Genomic DNA, 25,294 nt, shown 5'->3' on the forward strand with positions numbered 1-25,294 from the left:
GTTCAAGGACGGTTTACAGTGTATCTCAGAAAATACTGCACTATGTGCCGAGACATCACACAACTTGAGTGAGACTCATGTAGAGACCCTTGTCACAGTTCTAAAGTGACCCCAGGAAGAGAGAGACTTGAGTGTAAATACATACAGATCTTTGGTAGGACATATTGACAGAATGATTAGTAACAAAGATTGACAAATTATACATTCAAGACAGATTATTAGCTGTTTGGATATAAATGGAATCAAGGAATTAGGGGTTAGTGCAGGAAAATCACACTGAGATAAAGATCAGTGATGGAAATGGGCAAACACAGGCAAATGAGATGAGCTTGTATGGGCATCTTGGTTGGCATGGAGGAGTTGGGCCGAAGGGTCTGTTTCTGTGCTGCATAACTCTATGACTCTTACTTAAAGGTGAGCTGGGCATAAAGGTCTAAATGGCCTTCTCTTGCTCCTCCTTCTGATATTCTTATTTTCACAGGGGAGCATGGGTTTCATAAACGGAGCAGTGTCGGGGATTGTCAGGGAGAGGGATGCTGCTGGCATGATGTTGAACCTTCAGGCCACAACTAGACTATTGTGCCCAATTCTAGTCATTGGACAATAGGATCAGCTGGACAAGGTGCAGAAAAGATTGAAGAGAATGATCCAGGAATGAGCTGCAGGTTAGAATGCAGAAATTAAGGTTGATCTCCTTCATGGAAAGAAAGCTGACTGGGTATTTGATAGTGGTTTACAAGATCATGATTGGCTCATATAAACAGTGGGAGATCACAAGAGACTGTGGACGCTGGAATCTGGAGCAAAAAACAAAACGCTGGAGGAACTCAGCAGGTCAGGCAGCATCTGTGGAGGGAAATGGACAGTCAATGTTTCGGGTCAAAACCCTTCATCTGGAGATGAGTTCCCTTTAGCAAATATTCAAGGTCCAGGGGACAGAGATTCAATGTGCTGGGATTGAAGGGATTTTTCATGTGGAGAGTGATTTCATTTATATAGGGCAATAAAAGTGACAATGGTAATACCAACAGCAGGCAACCTCCCTGCTCACTTATTTCAAACAGGAAGAGAAAGGAATTGTTTAAGAGAACTGATAAAGAATAAACCGTGAACATTTTGTGGAATTGCCTACTGGCTCCTGCTATCGCATTGATGCTGAAAGTAAAAAAAATGCAAAGTACAAACACAGTAGGGAGCAAACATTTTTAGATTAAAAATAAATCCCAACGTGTTTGTCAGATTGATTATATGAATAAGGTGGCCTGCTGACTTTAACCGTGTAGGAAGAAGGACTCCTTCCTCTTCCATCCCCCGGCAACAATCAGCAGACCAATTCATTCACACAGTGGGTGGTAGATCTCTTTTTTGCTTCTGATCACAAATTACATGTTAATTAGTTGCTAAATTGCTGCTTCCATTACACAGTAGGGAATGATTTTTCTGTTTGGATTTTACAAAAAAAATCCCTGGACTTTTCTTTGCGTTCAGAATTAGAAATAAGCTTGAATTCTGTGTGTTTTTCTTTCTGAATAATTACCACATTGGGTATCTTTCCATGTTATTGCAATTGGCATTTATCACAGCTTCTAAAAATAATATACTTTTCCATTATTTTTCCACCCATTCAATGTTCATCTTGTACCTGAACCATTCTCCTGAATCCAAATAAAAACATATAAACATCTTAGGAAAGGAAACACCAGCTGTTTCATCAATCTTACCCCAATGCAAACAACTTTATTTTCAGTTTTTGTTTCTGGCACTCTCAGGTGCATTATGGGAAATTAGGGAAGAGAGTTTTGTAACATAACTGGCATGTGAGACAATTCACATTAGACACTCAATTTTATGAACTGTAACTCAATCCTCATATCATGTTTGTAACGCCCTAAACAGAAATCCATATCAAAATTAAAAATTTGCATACTTTTCCTCTGGTTGGACACCTTTGTTGATCCTTTCAATCGTATCTCTACAACTTGTTAAGGAAAACTCAGGTGGGAAGAAATTCAACTTTGGTTGCCAGGACAAGTGTATTGGCCGACACAAGGGACTGCAGATGCTGGAATCTGCTGGAAGAACTCATCAGGTCGAGCAGCACCTGGGAGGGGAGGAATTGTCGACAGTTCAGGTCGAAACCCGACATCAGGACCCGGTCTTGACCTAAAATGTTGATACTTCCTTCCCACCCACCCCAGATGCACAAGTTTCTTCAGCAAATTGATTTTTGCTCAAGAGTATCGGCCATTGGTTGTACACACCTCTGCACTTTGATTCTGTTCCTGAATTTCTTTCCTTAATGTTCACAGTGCTCTATTCACTTGTACTGCTGATGACATTATAAATGTAGACTGAAGCAGATTCTCAAAATGAGACAGTTCAATTGTTTAGCATCCAAGCATACAACTAAATGTAGAAAATGCAGGAAATAACTCGACAAATAGGATAGCACCTGTGGAGAGAAACAAAGAGCCGTGAAGTTGAAACATAAGGCACTGTTTTTGGTTATGATACAATTCAATTTCAGAGACAAATCTTTTACACAGACTTACTGCAAATTCTACAAAGTCTGCAATTTTCCTTCCACCCCTTCAATATATACAATGCCCCAGGAACAAAAAAGAGCCCAGACACATATAGTGGCGTCCAACAGCGACTGCTCACCATTTCTGGGAAACTTGACCACACAAGAACAGGCAATGTGGACAAAAGTATTCAAAATATTGCAGTATGACACCCCACTAGATTCTCAAAATCAGACAGTAACCTAAATTGACACAAATGCTATAATGAGGTGTTACACCATTAAATGCAAGCAAGTCTAAATTGGTGTTATCTTGCTAGTTGTTCATTAACACCTTTTTTAAACCTCTATCCTTCATTTCCGACCTTTGGTTGTTGTTTGGCGAGAGAAATAGTTTAAACCTGATACTTCCCCTTTAATTTCTCGGGTCTCCTTTAAATCTAGAAGGAAGTAAACTTTGACCGTGCTGTAGACTGTCAGTGGCTCACTGGAGGGGTAATGTGGCTGTCGGTGGGTTTATTGTTGCTGCTGGTTCTGTACTTTATAGTCAGGTCTTTTCGCCGTCCAACCGCGAGTCCGAACCCTTTTGCTGTGGATACAAGGAGACCCCCAGAGCCTCTGGTGACAGATGAAGAAGCAAGGAAGAAAGTTCTCCACAAAGGTGTTATAAATTATGCTCAGACCCCGCACTCCGACAACAAGTTTTTTTAACTTTGCCCTTGTAATTTTGGGAGACTGCAGCAGGGATAAGGTGCACACAATTCTTTAGGGTGTCAGTTTTTTAAAAACTTGTGACATTCCTAAATTAGGTTCCTTAACAGATAGTTAAAACTCCACCCAGATCTGACATCTTGCTGGTTATGTCCTTAAATAACCCCTTAAGTTTAGGTTTATTAGACATTGATTATTTCTGTTTGTGCTACAAATCAATTGTGATATTTTAAAAATGTCAGAAATAAGAGGTCCCGAGGAAAATTTAATAATCTCTTACAGATATTTTGTAAAGTATTACAATGAGCATTTTAGAAGTTCAAAAAAAATTTGGTATATGAGAACTGAATGGACTTTAAATCTTGTAGAGAAATTAAAAGTTTTATTTATAATATTCCTGGAAAAGGAGGAAGGAGTGTAAATTAATGAGTTTCTTTTTCAGCTTTGACTCCTTCCTGTTCTTTGGACCTTAGGCCCTGCATTCTGACCAGTAGGCATGTTTGTAGAAAATCATTTGTTGAGTGCTGAAAATACTAATGGAATATTCCCATTGTGGATCAGTGGTTATTTGTGTTTATGGTTCCAAAGACTCTTTAAAGTTGCCTTAAGTGTTTCTAATAGGCCTTTGTGACTTTATTTAGGTTTTTCTGCAAATAAAGTGCCAGAACAGCTGGATGCCATTGTGATTGGCAGTGGAATTGGTGGACTAACTGCTGCAGCAATATTGGCAAAATCTGGCAAGCGTGTTTTGGTGCTGGAACAGCATGACCAAGCTGGGGGATGCTGTCACACATTTATTAAAAAAGGCTTTGAATTTGATATCGGTAAGAGCTCATGCTTGACGTTTACTTTATACAAAACGAGAACAGTTTTTTTTGACCTTTAAATCCATTCCTCCTCTCTCACTCTGGGGTTCCTTCAACTGTTTTACCAATGGAAACATTGTGCTTCCTCTCTCTTGGCTGCTGATTTGAAGATTTCCACTTAATTCAAGAAATGGATAGTTTGAAGGGAAGTAAAATTATATCTTTTTACAGAAGGAAACTCTGCTTTTATTGTAGACTCCTTCATAGTCTCAAAATACTTGTCCACCAATGAGTTACTATTAAGCCCAGGCACTATTACTAATGCAGCCATACAACACAGAAGTGGACCCTTCGGCCCAACTGGTCCATGCCGACCAAGATTCCCATCTAAGCTAGTCCCATTTGGCCCATATCTCTCTAAACCTTTCTTATCCACGTACCTGTCCAAGTACCTTTTTAAATGCTGTTAATGTACCCGTCTCAACTACTTCCACTCCCTCAGGCAGCTTTGAGAATGTGACGAGTAGAGTTGATAGAAGGAACCTGTAAATGCTTATTTGGATTTTCAGAAGGCATTTGACGAAGGTGCCACATAAAAGGCTGGTGCATAACATAAGAGCTCATGATATTAAGGGAAGTATGTTAGCATGGATTGCAGATTAGTTATCGCATTGAAGACAGAGATTCAGAATAAATGGGTCTCTTTCAGGCTGGAAGGATGTTCCTAGTGCAATTTCCCAAGGATCAGTTCATGGCCCTCAATTATTTACGATTTGTGTTAATGATCTGGAGAGGGGACAGAGTGCAAGGTGTCCAAGTTTGCTGATGACATAAAACTAGGTGGGAGGGCATGTTGTGATAAGGGTTTTAGAGGTCTGCAACTGGATATAGATAGGTTGAGTGAGTGGGTGAAAACTTGGCAAATGGAGTTTAATGTGGGAAGGTGCAAGTTATGCACTTCGGTAAAAGGAACATAAAGGCAGACTGTTATCTAAGCAGAGAAAGAATGCAGATGAGCAAAATCCAGAGGGATCCAGGTGCTCTTGTGCACGAATTGCAAAAAGTAGGCAATGGTATAGTGGTCTTTATTACAAGAGAGTTGGGGTTCAGAAATAATGAAATGGGTTGGGTAGCAAAATAAAATTATAAATACTCCTGCTTGGTTTGGATTCAAATTGGCCATGGGTAGATCAGGTTTTAATTTTCCATTCAGGGTAGATTTCTAGTCCTTTCACTCTTGTCAACTGTCTGGAAGAAGTGGAAATCACCTTTGTCTAAGGTAAGATTAATTCCATATAAAGCTTCCATATCATTTCTCTTCAAAATTGAGCAGGTAGCTAGATGGAAATATCATCTCACATAGTCATCTTGAAATAAAGGCCAATATAACACTTGCTTTCTTTTTGCAATTTGTGCCCAAGAACACCTAGATCTCTCTAGACAGGTATGTGGACAGGAAAGGTTTAGAGGGATATGGGTCAAACATGGGCAAATGGGACTAGCTTTGTTGTGCATTTTGGTCGGCATAGACAGGTTGGGCCGAAGGGCCTGTTTCTTTGCTGTATTACTCTGACTCTGAACGCTGATTAAATGGAATGCCAATAGAACAACAGTTTTACTCAAGTTGCATCTTGGCCCCTTAAATGGAAATCCATGGGTTTAAGTCCAGAACATAAAGTAGATAATTTCTGTTGCTGTTTCAGGTGAGTGTTAAGTGAGGAAGGTATTGGTGGAGGGTGCCAACCTTTTGCACAAGACATCAGCATTTTCTGGCTATTCCAATGGTGTAGATTAATCCAAATGTTCCCCTGGCTCTATTCAGAACAGACTTCACCTGGTATCATGGCTGATGTGCCTTTCTCTACAAATGCCATTCAAAAGAGTTATAAGCTGGTCATTTATCACGCTGCTGTTCAAGTTGCGTTGCCACGTGCAGTTGACATAAAAACATAATAGGAGCAGGAGATGGCCACTCAGCCCCTCAAATCTGCCTGTATAATCATGGCTGATCTGACAAGTAGTCGGGTCCAGCGGGCTTGCATCAGGTAATGACCTGGCTGTATGGATTGTGGATTGAAGTGATAGTGATCTCTCTGCATGACCATTAGTATCGGGACTGTTCCCATTTTGCTTGTTTCAGGAATCCATTACATAGGAAGACTCCACGAGGGGTCCTTACTGCGGACTTTACTAGACCAGATCACAGATGGACAACTGGAATGGGTGAAAATGGATGATGTTTTTGACCACATAATCCTGGGGGAACATCAGAGTTTACGCACATATCAGTTATGCAGCGGGGAGGAAAATTATCAACGTCATTTGAAGACGCAGTTCCCTGAGGAAAAAGAAGCTATTAATAAATACCTGAAGCTTATAGAGGTGACTTTTTCCACCAGAAACTGGATTTATTTCTTAAGTATTTGTTTAAAATATCATAACACCATAATCTGCATACTTTAGAAATTTGAATGTAATAAGTTGCTGAATGAGTTACTTTAACTAGGAGATTAAAATGTTAATAGTTTCTAAACATGTTGGATTGCATGAGATTTCTTTAAAGGTTTGCACTGGGACATAAAATCCAGTGGAGTTACCATGGTGGCATTAATGAGAGAAGGAAACCTCTCTGTAGTTATGTGACATTTCTCCGTGAACCATCTATTTTGGAAGGGTTATTTCCTCTGCCTAAATCACAAACAGGGAATTGTTACCTGAGACTGCCGGCAGAAAATTCTAATCATAGTTTGTGTTAAGATTAGTTAATGATTTGCCATAGCCAGTCCACTAATTAATGCAGGAATTCTGAGTAGTGTTCCTACTTCTCTTCTGAGCTCCTCAAAGTATTGCTGTGTGCTTCCAATTCAGTGAGCAATAAATGTGACCAAGTCAGTTAGGTGAGGATGCTGACATTCTTCTTGAGTGGCCGCAACTAAGTTAAAATTGTTTTTTTTTAATGCAGCAATAGAAAAGCTGCTTTGTTTAAATAAAGTGATACATGGCTAGTATTACCTTCTGCATAAGGGGTTAAAATTCAAAATTACAAACAAATCTTATGCTATCCTAACTCAATGTTGTCATCCCAATCAGTAAAAATATCTGGAGATACAGAGCCTGCAGACGCTGGAATCTGGAGCAACAAACAAACTGCTGGAAGAACTCAGTGGGTCAAGCAGCATTTGGGGGGGGGGGGGAAGGTATTGTCTTGATGGAGGGTTTCGACTCAATGTTGGCAATTCCTTTCCTCCTACAGATGCTGCTCAGCCTGCTGAGTTCTTCCAGCAGATTGTTTGTTGCTTCAGTTAAAATATCTAATGTTTCCTGGGAACTAAGCTATTTAATTAAAGTACAGAAAGGCCTCTCTGCTTTGTTCGAAAACTGTGTTTAGCAGCTTTCCCAGAATTTAGCAAGTTGTTTACTTCAAGGATTTGGGGATGGTTTTTATGGTAGCTGACAGTTCTCTTTAATGGTTTCCTATTCTTGCGTAACATCCCTCTTTCTTATAACATTTTCAAACCCGTGCATAACTCCCCCCCCAAAAATCATCATACTTGGTGATAGGTACAGTAGTATGGGTGGGACACTGGAGTCCACACCTGTTATTGATGTATAGATATGAATCTTCTGGGGGCAATCGTATGAAGTGATTCAACGAAGGTGAACTGATGGAGGAGGATAGCATGGCCACTGTCAAATGATGCTTCAAGGAGAGATAACAGACCAGTTAGCAAGAAGTCATTAATGACTTTGGACTAGCGAGGGATGGAGTTTTGATGGAAGGGCAGGAAGCTGGGGAGCATTAATACATACTTAAGATTTTAGGGAGAAGAGAGTTACAGTGGGGTGGTAGTTATTTTCTGTTTGGTTCATGGAATGTGGATGTTGCTGGTGAAGCCAGCATCAATTGAAATGAGGAATCAAGAGGCAACAGTATCAGTGGGTCTGATGTCACATAAAGGTCAGACTAGCTAAGGATAGCAGATCTCCTTGCCTTCAGAACATCACTGAACCAGAAAGACTTAAAAGACAATGGTAGTTTAACAATTACTGTTCTGATAACATGCTTTTTAACTCCAGATTTATATAATTATTTGAATTTAAATTTCCCAGCTCCTGTGGTGGGATTCGGACTTGTGCCTCAGAATCAATGGATGTTGAAATAATTTTTAATTTAGTTGTAGCCTCTCAAGATATATTGTGTAGGTTTTTATCTCTGTCATCCTTTTTTGTGCTGAATTCACTCTTGTATTAGAGATGCACCACTGACAACTGGTGAAAGCTTCATTTAAACTTTTAATTACAAACACTCACAACCTTGCACTGTTCACTACCCGCAAAGACATGGAGTGATCAGTTTTGGTCAGACTTATGGCTTCCTTTTGTCCTCTGAATCCCAGATGTCTCCTTGCTAGTATTGGTCCAAGACACTCTCTATGAAATCTTGTACTGTTTCAGGGTTCGGTAAGCACTTAAATCAGTTTTCAAGACCCATCTCCCTTCTAATCTTTCTGTTCTCTTTCAGTGAGACAACACCATATTGATAGTCCTGGCCAAGTCCAACCTATTATGTCCTCCTTTGTCCCATTGCAGCTGGACTATTGCTTGCTATGGTATCACCTTCATTTTCCACTTCACTAGTTCTGTAACATCCAACTTATTGGTACTGAGCCAATTAGGTACAGTGGAGAATACAATTGATTGTTTCATTTCATACCAGGATCTCACTCCCCACAAGTTTCATCACTTAAGTATTACACTGTCTTAACCTAGACCTCTAGTTGTTTCTTATTACTATAGTAGTAGTCGGCTCTTCTACCCACTGTTGAAGGCTTGAATGCCATTGCAGATATCTAAGAGTGGACCCATTGTGTGCTATCTCATACAACTACACAGCCACTTCCCAACTGATTAGGCCTCTGGGATGTTGAGTCTTAGTAAAGCAATCTAACTTCCCATTAAATGGCTGCTGCTTAAGGAAGGAGAGTAATGTTACACAAAAAAACAAACTGCTGGAGGAACTCAGTGGGTCAGGCAGCATCTATTGGAGGGAAATGGACTGTCGATGTTTCAAGTCCAGGTGAAGGGTCTTGACCTGAAATGTTGACTGTACATTCTATAGATGCTGCCTGACTTTTTCCAGCAGTTTGTTTTTTGCTCCAGATTCCAGCAACTGCAATCTCTTGTCTCCTGAGTAATATTATGTTGGGGTATTGTCCTTTATCTCATGTAGGACTAGTTCGTGCTGTGATCCATCAATGCTGGAGATTCATTCCTTCAATTAAGTCATTATTAATCTCCTTGCTTATATTTTCTCAACATTCTCAGAAAATTTTACAGAACATTAACCATTCTTGCATATGGGAACTTGCAAATGTTGGTGAAGGCTGTATACATGGTCCTTTCTTCTATTTTGTGACGACTGTTTTAACCATCTGACAACAACAATTTATATTAGAATGTCCCCAGCTTGCTTCGTGGAGAAACGTCAGTCACCTCCAGAAATTCCCAAAGATCCCTCCTTGATTCCTTCCTCACATATGCATTGCCCCTTTCACATTAGACCTTTACAAAATAGAAGGTAAAGATAAAGTTTTCACCTCATAAATATGGACTGGATTTGAGTAGCACATTAAAAATCATTAAGTATCTGTAAATTGAAAGTATTTTTTTCACACAAGACAGCCGTTATAAACATCAGTCATGTAATAGTTAAACTACTGGATTAACTGGTATAGTTCTGAACCATTGATCTAGAGATGTGAGTTTGAATCCTACAATAGCAACTGGGGAATTTAAATTCAAATAGTTAAATAAATATAGAATTTAAATAAAATTTAAATTTTAGACTGAATAAGCACAAAACCACTGAGGTCCTAAAAATCCAGCTGGCTTATGACATGAGGGAAGGAAATCTGCAGTCCTTGTCTGCTCAGGCTTGTGTTATGACTCCAGAGCCATCAATGTGGTTCATTCGTAACAGGGGTGACCGAACATGTGCAATAAATGCTGGCGTGGCCAGTGATATCCACATCATGTGAACAAATAAAAAATATACTGAAGAGCAGATGGAAATTATCATAGACTTCCTCTCCTTTGTTTTGTGTTTGGAAGAGGGATGTGATCTTTCTAACACATATTTTGCTATTTTTCTGTAGATGATTGGAAAAAGATTACCACTGTTAGTCATAATAAAAGTGATCCCTCTTCAACTGGCCAGGTTCCTCATAAGGATTGGAATCATCCACTGGTTCACATCAATTTTCAAGCTGGCTTCTACCTCACTTTCAGATGTGGTTAATAACCTGACAAAAAATAATGACCTTCGGACCGTGATGTGTTACCTCTGCGGGGATTATGGTAATATGCTTACATTATGTCTGTCTGCAATGCTTTTCACTATGTAAAAAAACTTAACTTTAACATTCTTTTCTTGGTGTGTTTAATCCTGATGGACCTATTCAATCCTTTTGCTGACCTATGTGGAATACATACGTCAAGGTGACACGATGGTGCAGCGGTAAGTGCTGTTGCCTCAACTCCAGGGACACAAGTTTGATCCTGACCCCGGGTGCTCTCTGTCTGTGCTCAGATGCAGAGAGAATGTGCAAGCTCCACAGGGAGAGCACCTGAGGTCAGGATTGAACCTAGGTCTCTGGTGCTGTGGAGCAGTGGTTCTATTAGCTGCACCACTTAACTGTGCCTCTTAATGGGATGGTTTCTGAATCTTGTAGATAGACACAAGTGTTATCCCTACTTGAGCAGGATTTTCACTCACTGTGACTCGATGTGAGGAGTAAGCTTAGCAAGAATAACTACAGCTTTCAATGATGTCTTCCTTTCATGAGTTGACATTTGCTTTCTTCACCTGTTTACCTCTGCCTTGTAGTTCTTAGAACTCATTACACTCATTCCTAGGTTACGACAACGTTCCATTCCTGAAAACTGCTTGTAAGCTGAACAATTTGCAAGTCAGAATTGCGGCAATATACTTAAATAAAAGATGGGCCAACCAAGGGCAAAGTGTAGTTAAACTGGTGCGTTTAACTCACCCATTCAGATTTCCTCACGATGCAATGATACTGCTGTGAGCCAAGTGCCCACAGGGCAGAAGATGCCTGCAGCCCCACAGTAGCCGGCAAATCCATCCCAACGGTCTCCCAAACACTCATTCCTATGTATGGACTGTCCATAAATCGGGCATTTGTAACCTAGGGAGGACCTGTATGGCTTGGATAAATTATCAGAATCAGGTTTATTATCACTGTCTTGTATGACATGAAATTAGTTGTTTTGCAGCAGCAGTACAGTGCAAAGACATTAAAAACTATAAATTTCAAAATAAATAGTGCAAACAAAAAATAAATAGTGCAAATGCTACTGAATTATTTAGTGACCTACAAGGCACTGCAGTGTCATTAGCTTGGGTGGTGTTGAGGTTGGGGGTGGAGTAAACCTTAGTAATGCTGTGTGACTTATTCTCTTAAATTTGTATGTGTTTGGCTGCTAATTGTACATGGTTTACATTATGCAAACACAGTTGTTTCTCAATGATCTGGGGTAATGGATAATACAGGGAAAAAAAAGCTGCGAAACTTTGGTTCAGATATGTAATTGCATTTCAGTAAATAGTCTGTACTTTGGATACTGTGAACCTTTGGTAAACCCATTGTATATTTTCAATGTGTACTGCTCTTGCTAGAAATGTGTTTTCCTTACACAGGAGTCATGCCTAGAGATGCCAGCTTTGTGATGCATGCCTTAGTTGTCCAGCATTACCAAAAAGGTGCATGGTACCCAAAAGGAGGGGCTAGTGAGATTGCCTTCCACATAATCCCAGTTATTAAGAAAAGTGGAGGAGATGTCCTTATGCGGGCACCTGTTCAACGTATACTAGTAAATGAAGATGGTGAAGCATACGGTAGGTATGAGTTCAATGCTTTCATTGCTAGAAGAGAAGTGAGACAAACAAAGTGTATTTCTTTTATTTTTTTTTGCCAATCAAGTTTTATCCTTTCTTGGTAGGTGTTACTGTGAAGAAGGGGGAAGATGAAATAAACCTGTTTGCTCCTATTGTGATTTCTGATGCGGGAATATTTAATACCTATGAGCAACTGTTACCACGTGAAGTGCAAAGTAAACCAGGTGTGTGGATAGTTAATTTCTTTTTTATTGTGAAATATACAGAAATGAGCAAATATAACAAAGCCCGTAACTTGGGATCAACTGGGACATGACTGATTATTTGAATCTTTCTCGCTTATTCAATTGTTTGATGTTAAATAATGATGACGTGTCTGTTAGCTATAACATACTTTCTCTTCCTATGTTCTGTTTGACTGAAGGGTCAGTTAAACTAGCACATATTTAGAAAATGAATATGAATGATTTTGGGTATTTGATCTCATGATTTATTACTAATCTATTTATTTTAAAATATTCCAATCACCTGGCCAGGTTCAAATCAAGTAACTTGTAATAGTTCAGTAATGAAGGAGAATAAGCAAGTCTCCCTGAGGGGGAAGATTCCAGTCTACACTGGGGAATCAGCAGTGGAGAGTCAGCAGCTTTAAATTCCTGGGTGTTAACATATTGGATGACCTGTCCTGGGCCCGGCACATAGATGCAATCATAAGGAAAGCACGCCAGCATCTTTAATTTCTTAGGAGGTTAAGGAGGTTTGGCTTGTAACCGAACACACTAACAAACTTCTACAGATGTACTGTGGAAAGTATCCTGACTGGTTGCATAATGGTCTGGAATGGTAATTCAAATGCACAGAAATGTAAGAAGCTGCAGAGAGTAGTGGACTCTGCCCAATACATCACGGGCACATCCCGCTCCACCATTGGTAGTATCTACAGGAGGCGCTGCCTCAAGAAGGCAACATCTATCATCAAAGATCCCCACCATCCGGGCCATGCCATCTTTTTGCAGCTACCATCAGGCAGGAGATACAAAAGCCTGAAGTCCCACACCACCAGGTTCAAGAACAGCTACTCCCCTTCAACCATTCAGTTCTTGAACCAACCAGAAAAATCCTAATCACTACAGTTTAGCAAGACTATGACCACTTTGCACTTTGCACTAAAATCGACTTTTTTTTTGTTCTGTGTTCTTTCTTGTAAAATTTGTGTATAGTTTATGTTTTCATTGTGAATGCTGCTTATATGATGCTTGTGCCTGTGATGCTGCTGCAAGTAAGTTTTTCATTGCACCAGTGCATATGACAATAAACTCGACTTTAGACAGGTTATTGTTCAGAAGGGTCATAGTGTGAGGCTGGCAAGCCGGTCTAACTGGGCTCATTGAGTAATGGAAATGATAGCAATTGGCTGGACTCTTGTGTCCCAGTTGTAGAAGCATATGAAGAACACTGTCTAGTAGAGGAGCCATTTATACTATGGGAAAAAAAATAACAAAATTGTTATGGTAAAGAGACTGGTAGTGATGAAGTGCACTGTTTAAAATCAATTTTCAATTCACTGTTTTATAAAAAGGAATCTGAATTACAAATCTGCCTGCTTAAATGGCATTCCCCGTGTCAGGAATTTGAGAGTGGCGAGGAGAAGATTGGTTATCTGTCATCATATGTATTCCCCAGTGGCAGAAAGGTGTGGTCAAAGGAGGTTGTGAGCAATGAGAAGGTTGGAAAACCATTTGCAGTTGTGTGGGAAGAGAGGTGGAGGAAGTTTTGAGAAGCCTCTGTAGCTCTTCACACGATTTACTCTTTGGGCATTTTATTGCTGTTTTACTATGAATGAGGCGTCGTTGAGTCTGTGGGGAAATTCCAGGGTGCATGCTTTACTTGATCCAGCAGTCACCTGAAGCATGATCTTGGTACAAATAACTAACTTGCACTCTGAAAATGAAGCACATGATTAATACACAAATATGGTATGAATATTAGTACAAATAACAACAGCATATGATTACTAACAAAAGGAGAAAGAAGAACTTAGTGTGGAAGTAGCTATTTCTCTCAGTGAAAGACGCTAAAGATATGCAACGATAGAAGACCAACCTTTATTCTTCATTACCTTGTTCAGGTTGAGTTCCATCTTAGCCAGTTCCCCGGAACTCGCAACGATTCCTTGATCATCTATTAGTGTTTTGATGGCATCAGATCATTGCAACAGAAAAAATTGTTCCCGTTAACATTTGCCAATATCTGGAAGCATGAAAATAATTCCTTCAGCAGTAGACAGATTCAGTGATAATTGATCTTTCTGTCGGCTCTACAGCAATCCAGGCACAGGTGAGCTCAGCACACCACGGAGTGGCAGGATTCAGTGTATTTGTCGGCCTTAATGGTTCAAAGGAAGAGTTGGGGTTGAAAGCAGCAAATTACTGGTTCTTCAAGGAAAACAACATTGATGATCTGTAAGTCAATTTAGTACTTTAAATTATGACAAAACTTCCAGTGAATGATAATTCTTTATTTGTTAGATTCAATGTTGTGAAATAACATGAATGTGGTTCACAAGTATAGCACACTGTTCCTGTGGATATATGTGACTCTGTGTGTTTTGATCACACCTTTGTGCTTGTCTATTTGTACAACTTACATCCATAATCTCTGATTTATTTATTTTGTACTTCTCTAAATCTGTTATTTTTCATAAATGGGGGTGTAAATTATGTGGAATATGTAGAATTGAAATTAGATTAGTGCAGGGAATGGTTGAACTTTCAAAGTTCAAGAGCCAAGACATGCACTTCTGCATTGATGTGCCAGTATGTGTAACAGCAAGTACAGCAAGGGAGAAATGTAGATAAAATAATCCATCAACAGGACCTTTTGTATTCCTTCCAATTATGTAAAATGTGTGCTGAATTCCCTCATTCTGTCCATTTCTCTCCATCCTTGGGTTGGCAACATTGTTTAGGCATATTTCTATTGGATTCATCATGACTGCACAGTTCCATCCATTCTACCCAGTTAACCAGCTACTTTTTCCTGTGTTTAATATTTTTATAACCAATAGATGAAAGTGTTCGAAGAAAATGAAAGGAGCAAATGGGAAAAATTTTATTTTAATAAGTCAACAATTTTCCTCCCAGTTGCTCACAGCAGGACAAGGTTAAAATATATAAATCATTGGAGATTCCAGGTCATTCTCAGAATATCAGTAACCCTGCTCTATTCCTCATACATGTTTAGTGCTAGTTTTGTATTAAGGTCAAGTAAAGCTTCCATTGCAGGCAACACCTACCACCCTCTTTTCTGCTACATACAAATACCACTGAAGGTACTTGTTACCGTAGTATTGCAGCTGGAGCCTGTCAAGATTTGGAACCAGAAAGTATTTCATTTGGTTTCTTTTCCACAATCCCCACCCAGCCACCTCCCATTGTTCTGGCATGCCATTCTCAAAATAATGACAGACAGGTGGCAGGACTCATGGACAAAACTGGCCAGTGCTTTAGTTTGTAGAATCAAGCACACTCATACCCCACAATTAACTGAAAACCTTGAGCAATGGGGTAGAACACGGAGGTGGCTTTCTTAGACACTGAGAAATAAGCTATGTAAAACCATAATCTTATTGAGAACCACAAAACAAAATGGAAATGGCTCAGAAGTTACCAAGACTGATATTTCCCTCGTGTAAGGGGAATGATAGAAGCTGATCAGCAATGATTGCATTGTGTGGCCATCTCCTGTCCCTGTGATCCTGATATCCCAATTTTCATCTTCCTTATGAGCAGACACATTGAGGAGAACCCTTGGAGGTGACTTACTAACAGTGGCCATACATCAAAGCTTATTGAAAGTAATGTGTTTCAAATATCCTGAGGATTTGATAGATTGAGAGAAATAAATGATTTCTTTTAGATTTTGAAATGACAAGGCACTGTGCAGATTCCAAGGTTGTTAACTGAATAAACTGCCAGCTGTACTTTCAATTGGTATTATTTCAGATTCATGAAATACTTGTCACTCAAGAATAAAGATTTCACTGAAGGATGTCCAATGAAATTTGTCTCCTTTCCATCAGCTAAAGATCCTACTTGGAATGACAGATTTGCAGGTAATTGGCAGCAGGCATTAATGTAAAAACTTTACACCAATATTGCACGATGCATTTTTGTCTCTCCCCAATAGCTTGTTAAGAAAACATGACATAATGTTGAACATATTTCAAAAGATCCTTAGTTTAATGTCTTGTTCACAAGATTTGTTGATCTCAATCTGGCGTCAGGAACCCTATAAATACTTGGAAAGGAAATATCAGACAATCTTGCCCAGGTTTTAGTCTATGATATATGGAAGCCATCCATTGATTTTGGGTGAAAACAAGAACAGGTACAGATGCAGTGATAATTAACCACTATGTTCATACCTACTGCTCGCACATGAAAAGTAACTAGGTGTTCAGATTGGGATGCATGGAACCCCATGTCACCAAGACTCAACACTATTATGGCAATTGAGGAATGAACTACAACCATTATATTCCTAGCTTTATTAAAATAGATACCATGTTCCCCTTACCACAAACATAACTTCAGAAGGCCACACGGGAGTAACTTCACCAACCTGAGGAAGGACTGAACTTGCCAGGGATGACTAAATCCTTGGGCATGCAAGTCTCTAAGTTTCAATGCATGAGATTATCCCCAAGGTCAATTCTGCTAATTTTAAAATACAGTTCAAAGGAACACTTTTGCTCAATTAATAAAAATGCTACTTTATATTTGAAGGCAAATCCAGTATGGTTATAGTGACCTTTGTATGCTACGAGTGGTTTGAAAAATGGAAAGATGAACGTGTGAAGAAGCGAGGAGAAGACTATGAAAATTTAAAGATGGCTCTTGCCAGGAATTTGATAGACCAAACTACTGAGTACTTTCCACAACTCAAAGACAGGGTATGTTTACCTAGCATTATGTACCAACAAACTAGCTTGTTTGCAATGATAAAATATTAAATGGTGCAAGTTGCATTCATAGATATATTGTAAGGGTAAAAAATTATATTAGTTCATTTTAAAGTAAGATATTTGCATGGATTGAAGGGTTAACAGTTAAAGGGAGAATTATCCTAAACTGGGATTTTTTTTTGTGAGATTTTACTGAGGACGAGAAAAAAAATACTTGTGTAAAAGAGAAGATATTTTCTGTTAGCAGAGAAGTAGGTGACTTAAGTTAATTGGTAAATATGTTTGAGAGGATTGAGAAAAAAAATTGATCGACTCATTGAGTGGCAGGGCTCTGGAAATGGCTGGCTGAAAAGTTGATGGAGGCAGAGATCAATAATGCATTTTACATATTATGTACTTGGATGAGCCGTAATCTGCTGGTCTATGGACCAAAAATTCTTTCATGGCAGCATAAATGCAATGGGCCAAATGGTTGCCCCCTGTGCTATAAGCTTCTATGACTCTGCTATCTGTGCCAAGTGTACAAATACTTGTAAACTGCAGCTGTCATTTCTACTTTCCAATTACTTCTGGCTAACTTAATGTCTTCATGTTTGAATACTTTCCAGATTGAGTACATCAAGGTTGGCTCTCCACTTACCAATCAGTTCTACATTGCTGCTTCACGTGGAGAGATATACGGTGTTAGTCATGATTTGTCCCGTTTCGCTCCAGAGACTATTGCCTCCTTTAGAGCAAAAACACCAATCAAAAACCTTTACTTAACAGGTATGCTACCTTACATCCTACGGTAAAAAGAATTTATCATCCAATCCGGAGGCTGTAAGATTTTTCCAATTGGCTTAAAACATTGACAATTGAACAACATCACACTAAGAGCCAGTGGGTGCAAAGTAAATCTGAAGTAAAAAGTGAGGACATTTGTCAGCAGTGAGGTGCCCAGAACTGGACAGTGATAAACTGAAGTACAACTGTGGTCATCAAGGATTGCGAGTTACATTCTTGATAACAACACACAGTGCACAACTTCACCCATTATAAAGAACATAGAACAGTACAGCACAATACAGGCCCTTCGGCCCACAATGTTGTGCCGACCTTTAAACCTCGCCTAAGACTATCTAACCCCTTCCTCCCACATATCCCTCTATTTTAAATTCCTCCATATGCTATCGAGTAATCTCTTGAATTTGTCCAATGCATCTGCCTCCACCACCGCCTCTGGCAGTGCATTCCATGCCCCAACCACACTCTGGGTAAAAAACCTTCCTCTGATATCTCCTTTGAACTTCCCACCCATTACTTTAAAGCCATGCCCTCTTGTATTGAGCATTGGTGCCCCGGGAAAGAGGTGCTGGCTGTCCACTCTCTCTATTCCTCTCAATATTTTGTACACCTTATCATGTCTCGTCTCATCCTCCTCTCCAAAGAATAAAGCCCTAGCTCCCTTAGTCTCTCCTCATAATGCATACTCTCTAAAGGGTACTGCAGTACCAGCTATGAAGCGTCAGTTAGGGCCAACAGACAAGAAGATGGAAGATTGCCGGTCATTTTCAGGTTTGCAGTTTAATGAAGAATTTTTAAATTGTTTGAGCTTGATTCCCAGTAAAATGTTGTGGCCTTGAACAGATTTGGAATTTTCCCATTTGATGATTAATCAAGTTCACTGTTTTAAATTTAATCTGGATATAATGGGAAAGTTTGCTGGCCCAGAAATTCTAATGCACCCAAGTGGGTGCTGTAGTGGCATGCTAATGATTATTTGAGTCATGGACCCATTGTTTAATGGAGCTCAGGACTGCTGTGGAAAATGTGCTGCCCAAGACTGTGGCTGGATCCAGGCACTAGCACTGGCAGTGACAGGCCTGTTGGCCATAGGCCAAGGACAAGGGCCAAGTTTGTGGTCAAAGAGATGAGTGGTATCAGAGGCCTGGAACATAGGTGGAGGGGAATTGGGGATTTTGGAACCTCATGGGGTCATGTGTCCTTGGAACATAGACATGTTGGAGGATTGGGAACCCTTGAAAAATTTGAGGGATCAGAGGGCCTTGGAGCATAAACATTGGAATGCTAGTGGCCTAGAGTACTGGGAGTCATAAAATCAGGAGTGAGATCAGGGATAGAGTAGGGGATAAGATAAAAGGTAAGTAGCAGATATTCCATGTAGGGGCCCCAATTAGCACTGCAGTATTAAAATATGGTTGTCCCAGGACAACTTGGTCTGTTTCCCAACGGTGCTCCAGAAGGAACGTTGCATGAGGAGCAGAGGCATCCTGTGCACAACATATGTGGGAATAACATAGGTCAGGGGTGAATCACTGGAAAATTTCTGGAGTGACACAAAACAAGCTAGAAATGGTCGTCAATGTGTCTCCCTCCAAGTAAAGCCAATTTCAATAATGAATCACGCAAAACATGCTCTTGAACTTATAGAACCATAGAAAACTACAGCACAGAAACAGGCCATTTGGCCCTTCTAGTCTGTGCCGAAACATTATTCTGCTAGTCCCATTTACCTGACCCCAGCCCATACCCCTCCAGACCTCTCTCATCCATGTATCTATCCAATTTACTCTTAAAAGTTAAGAGTGAGCCCGCATTTACCACATCAGATGGCAGCCCATTCCACACTCCCACCACTCTCTGAGTGAAGAAGTTCCCTCTAATGTTCCCCTAAACCTTTCCCCTTTCACCCTAAAGCCATGTCCTCTCGTACTTATCTCTCCTAATCTAGGTGGAAAGAGCCTACTCGCATTAACTCTGTCTATGCCCCTCATCATTTTGTAAACCTCTATCATATCTCCCCTCATTCTTCTCTGCTCCAAGGAATAAAGTCCTAACATGCTCAATCTTTCCCTGTAACTCAACTCCTGAAGACCCGGCAACATTCTTGTAAATCTCCTCTGCACTCTTTCAATCTTACTGATATCCTTCCTGTAGTTCGGTGACCAGAACTGCACACAATATTCTAAATTTGGTCTCACCAATGACTTATACAACCTCACCAGAACATTCCAACTCCTATACTCAATACTTTAATTTATAAATGCCAGGATGCCAAAAGCCTTTCTTACAATCCTGTCTACCTGTGACTCTACTTTCAGGGAATTATGTATCTGAACTCCCAGATCCCTTTGCTCCTCCACACTCGTCAGTGCCCTACCATTTACTGTGTATGTCCTCCCTTGATTTGTCCTTCCAAAATGCAACACCTCACACTTGTCTGCATTAAATTCTATCTGCCATTTTCTGGACCATTTTTCCATTTGATCCAGATCCCTCTGCAAGTTTTGAAAGCCTTCCTCGCTGTCCACTACACCTCCAATCTTAGTGTCATCCGCAAACTTACTAATCCAATTTACCACATTATCTTCTAGATCATTGATATATACCACAAACAACAATGGCCCCAACACAGATCCCTGAGGCACACCACTAGTCACAGGCCTCCAATCTGAGAAACAACTATCCACAACCACTCTGTCTTCTCCCACTCAGCTAATTTCGAATCCAGTTTACAACCTTACCATGAATACCCATTGACTGAACCTTCTGAACTAATCTCTCATGTGGGACCTTGTCAAAGGCCTTACTAAAGTCCATGTAGACAACTTCCACAGCCTTGCCTTCATCTACTTTCTTAGTGACCTCCTCAAAAACCTCCACAAGATTCATTAAACACGATCTACCACACACAAAGCCATGCTGACTATCCTTAATCAACCCTTGGCTGTCCAAATACTTGTATGTCATATCTCTCAGAACACCTTCCAATAATTTACCCACTACTGATGTCAAGCTCACAGGCCTGTAATTACCTGGTTTACTCTTCGAGCCTTTCTTAAACAATGGAACAACATGAGCTATCCTCCAGTCCTCTGGCACTGCACCCGTGGCTAAGGACATTTTAAATATATCTGCCAGGCCCCTTGCAATTTCTACACTAGTCTCTCTCAAGATCCGAGGAAATATCTTGTCAGGGCCTGGGGATTTATCTACCTTTATTCGCTGTAAAGCATCAATTACCTCCTCCTTTTTAATCTCTATATGTTCCATGACACTAGTGCTTGTTTCCCTTCCTTCCATATCCACGATGCCAGTTTCCTGAGTAAATACTGATGCAAAAAAACTGTTTAAGACCTCCCCCATCTCCTGAGGCTCCACACATAGATGACCACTCTGATCTTCTAGGGGACCAATTCTGTCTCTTACTACCCTTTTGCTCTTAATATACCTGTAGAAACCCTTTGGGTTTACCTTCACATTATCTGCCAAAGCAGCCTTATGTCTTCTTTTTGCCTTCCTGATTTCCTTTTTTAGTATTTTCTTACATTTCCTATACTCTTCAAGTACCTCATCTGTTCCTAGTTGCCTATACCTGCTATTCACCTCTCTCTTTTTCTTAACCAGCTCACCAATATCCCTTGAAAACCAAGATTCCCTATGCTTGTTACCCTTGCCTTTAATCCTGACAGGAACATACAAACTCTGCACTCTCAAAATTTCGTCTTTGAAGGCTTTCCATGGATATGCCCTGTAATATATTGGATATTAACAACATATGCATTCATGGTCTATTTTTTTGAAGATCTGAATGATTTAAGAAACAGATAGTTGGAATTTGGACACAGTGGTTAAGCTACTGGAACAGTATCCAGAGATCTGGACCATTGATCTGGAGATGAGAGTTTATTGGGGAAGATAAGAATGAGGAACTAAATAAAATATGAATAAAAAAACTGGTATCAGTAGTGTTGATCAAAAAACTAACAGACTGTGACAATGAAATCTGCTATCTTTATATACTCTGGTTGATAGTGACACTAGATCCAACAATATGGTTGATAATAAACTGTCTCTCCATGGCTGATAGCTCAACAAGACACTCAATTCAAGTGGATAGACAATAAATACTGACCTTGTCAATGAGGTCTGTGAATGAATAAACAAAAAATATAGTTTTTAGTCAGATTGTCAAAATGGTTCACAAAATGATGTAAAATGAGTTGCAATGCAACATTTTGTTATCATGTAATGTCCAACTTCTCAATTTTAAAGCAACCACTTAAAAACAATGGTTCGTTTGCAGTGTAGTGAAGAAATAGGAGTGAATGCATAAAAACAGATGCAAGGGAAGGTCGTACTGTGAAAAATTTTCCTACTGACTCTCACCCTTATCATTTCAGGTCAGGATGTATTTTCATGTGGTTTCTCTGGAGCTAACCATGGAGCCCTTATTTGTGCATCTGGAGTTCTTCACCGCAATCTGTACAGGGATATCATGAACCTTAAGAAGAACATCAAAAAAGACAAGGCCAAAAAGGAAGCTTAACAGTGCAGAGAAACCTTAACAATGCATTGTTAAGGTTTTAATTCTGCTTTAGCGATAACCAACATTGACATTCAGTTCCTGAGGGAAGTCAAAGGCCTCAGATAGATTTGTTTGTGGGACTACAATTTTGCCACTGAGACAAGTGGCTTTTTGAGCCTATGTACAGAAAATAATGGGAACTAGTAACCTTTTGCATAACAAATCTGGATCTATTGGCAGTGTGCACACAACTGATTTTTAATCCAGATTATCCATCATCATATGCAAACTGTAACTTTATTTTGCTTTCAATTCTCAGAATCCAATTCACAATTCAGATTATTAATGCAAAATTTAATGTGCGATAATTTGCAAAGAATTGAGTTGTTTGGGAAATTAAACTTGAGAATCAACTCTTTTGTTAAGTAAGCTGGGATAGCTCACGCATGAAAGAAGCAGCCACAGATCTCGTGAATTGTCCAGATGCTCCACTAGATACTTTCCAAAAAAAACACAGGCTACTTTACATTGTTTCCAAAGTGACCCCTTGTTTTTGAATATTAATTCTAGATTTTCTCCACTATAGGAAACATCCTTGTCCACTTCCACCCTGTTTAAGATCCCTCAAAGTGTTTTATGTTTCAATCATCCCTTCTCACACCTGTAAACTCCAACAATGCAAGTTCTGCCTCTTTTCAACCTTTCCTCACAAGACAACTCCCATTACAGGGATTTGTCTTGTCAACCTTCTCTGAACTGCCTCCAAGTCATTTAATGTCCTTCCTTAAGGAGACTGATACTGTACATGGTACTCCACAAGTTTAGATTCAATACAATAGTTTTGACTTTACACTGGTGGTGCCTTTTATTGTGTATGTCCTGGATGATGGCAAAGACAAGTGCGATTTCACCCCATTCTGCAATCAAGCATTGAATTTAAAGTCACATTTAAACAACTACCAAATCTACACCCACCATTTATATATAACTATATGGCAGTGCAAAGCATATTTTTTTAATTTTACAGTGGGTGGAAAAATTTGCAGAATACCAGATTTATTTGATTGATGTAGTGTTGGTGGTCACCATGAAAGTGCTTTGCACTATCTGTGGTTAACTTTAAGTGATTGCAGTTTAAAATCAAGGGGTAGGAGCCCACTCTGATTACCCCAGTCCAAAGGTTGCCTTGCATTTGGAGATGCAAGAGATTGCAGGTGCTGGAAATCTGGCACAACACACAGAAGCTGGAGGAAGTCAACCTAACCTGCTGAATTCCTCCAGCTCCTTGGTGTGTTGCCTTGCATTTGTTGGGTTTTTACTGAGAGCTGAACTACCCAGTTCACAACAACCAAGTTTCTCAACTGTCTTACTAAGAGGTGCCTGATAAATTGTTGGCAAGGCAAAGTTTCTCATTCCAGCACTTAAGAGGGTGAGACATAAGAGAGTGCAGATGTTGGAATCTGGAGCAACAAACTGAGTCCTGATGCAGGGTCTTCACCCAAAACGTCAACAATTCATTTCCCTCCACAGATGCTGCTGGACCCGCTCAGTTCTTCCAGCAGATTGTTTGTTGCAAAAGAGGACGATGTGATTCAACACAGTCATACGTTTAAGCAAACACGGGGGCAGATGACTGACGATACAAGCAATGAAACTACTTAATATTTTATCATCTCAGCAGAAATATCCAAAATGTCATTCGTGTAATTACAAAACACCACTGTTGTATACAGGACTAACATTAACGTAAAAGAAAAATACGTGTTTTAATTAAGATTTCAGGGAGGTTAAACACGTGTAGTGAGAGGGCGGAGTCGGTGAGGAGGGTAAAGAATCTTAAGGTTATTGAAGCTAATTTGCATCGTCGCCAAAGTGAAAAGACACGGTGATTTTTGCAACGGTAGTTTCGGGGTTTTAATCAGTAATAGGAGTTTCTGTATATTGGAATTTTCATTTTCAAATCAGGTTTCTTGGAATTGCATAGTGTAAAATCAAGAAGTCGAGTTAAATCTTTAAGTTGGAATCTGTAAGAACATTTAAATCAATGTTTTAATTTGCAAGTTGGTTTATTTCCAACAATTGCGGTAAGGTTCTGGAAGTAATTTCTTTATATCTAGTGAACAGGACGTCTATAATGCATGTAAATAATCCCTTTAATTGTAACTTATGCAAAATGATAAAAATGAATGGTTTGGAGAACAGTTAGCCTTTCAAAATCAATTGCAAATCTTAATTCAAGTATGAAGTTGAATTCCTTTGCAACGTCTTGGTGCAGTCTCAAGACAAACGGCAGTACCTGATTTTTTTTAGTGTATTGAAATTATTGCAAAATATCAGAATTACTAATAATTTGAAAAGTTTGCAGAAACTGAATAAAAGCTGTCGGTTTTGAACACTATTAGTATCACTGGGGTAGGATGTGTCAACATATTTCTAAAAGAAATGTTATTGAAGATTGATTGAAACCACGACTCGTTTATTTAAATTGCATTTTGCAAATTTGAGGTCCAGCATTAAAATCACTGAGGAATCTGCATTTAAATAGATTGCAAATTGTCCTGCAGCTGGAGCACTTCGTTCAACAAAGGCAGTGGAAACAAAACGTTTATTTCCGTGCATTGTAAGCTGCTTGGCGTTTGCAGAGCACAGATCGCTTTTAAACCATGAAAATTACAGTATTGTTATTTCACATCTTTCCAAAATATATTTTGCAAAAATAAAATGGAGATATGAATGGTGATTTTGAATTAAAATATGATTATGGGTGTTAATATGTTTTCATTGTTAGTACTGAAAGCTGCAATACAGGCAGTAATAAATGGAGAGGTAATTCATGAAATCCAAAGTGATGAGGCCCTTCCTAACTTACTCACCAAACCTGTGGATCCTCTCCACTCGCTTCCTCCATGAAACCTGGGAATGTTTATAGAGTCATACAGCATGGAAACAGTCCCTTCAGCCCAACTGGTCCATGCCAACCAATTACCCATCCAAGCAAGTCCAATTTGACCACATGTGGTCCATATCCCTCTAAATCTTTCCTATCCATGTACCTGTC

General features: G+C 39.6%; 1 protein-coding gene across 1 annotated transcript; it reads left to right on the plus strand.

Annotated features, from left to right (window-relative positions):
• Window positions 1–2,988: 2,988 nt before the first annotated feature.
• On the plus strand, window positions 2,989–24,983 carry LOC127582921 (all-trans-retinol 13,14-reductase-like). Its single transcript, XM_052038573.1, has 11 exons — window positions 2,989–3,185; window positions 3,877–4,059; window positions 6,182–6,423; window positions 10,197–10,398; window positions 11,762–11,959; window positions 12,064–12,183; window positions 14,283–14,421; window positions 15,964–16,073; window positions 16,747–16,913; window positions 17,534–17,693; window positions 22,112–24,983. Exons 1-11 carry the CDS (start codon window positions 3,023–3,025, stop codon window positions 22,255–22,257), a joined length of 1,830 nt encoding a protein of 609 aa, XP_051894533.1. The 5' UTR covers window positions 2,989–3,022; the 3' UTR covers window positions 22,258–24,983.
• Window positions 24,984–25,294: the final 311 nt, after the last annotated feature.

Source organism: Pristis pectinata, chromosome 25 (genome assembly GCF_009764475.1).
Source record: "Pristis pectinata isolate sPriPec2 chromosome 25, sPriPec2.1.pri, whole genome shotgun sequence".
NCBI lineage: Eukaryota > Metazoa > Chordata > Chondrichthyes > Rhinopristiformes > Pristidae > Pristis > Pristis pectinata.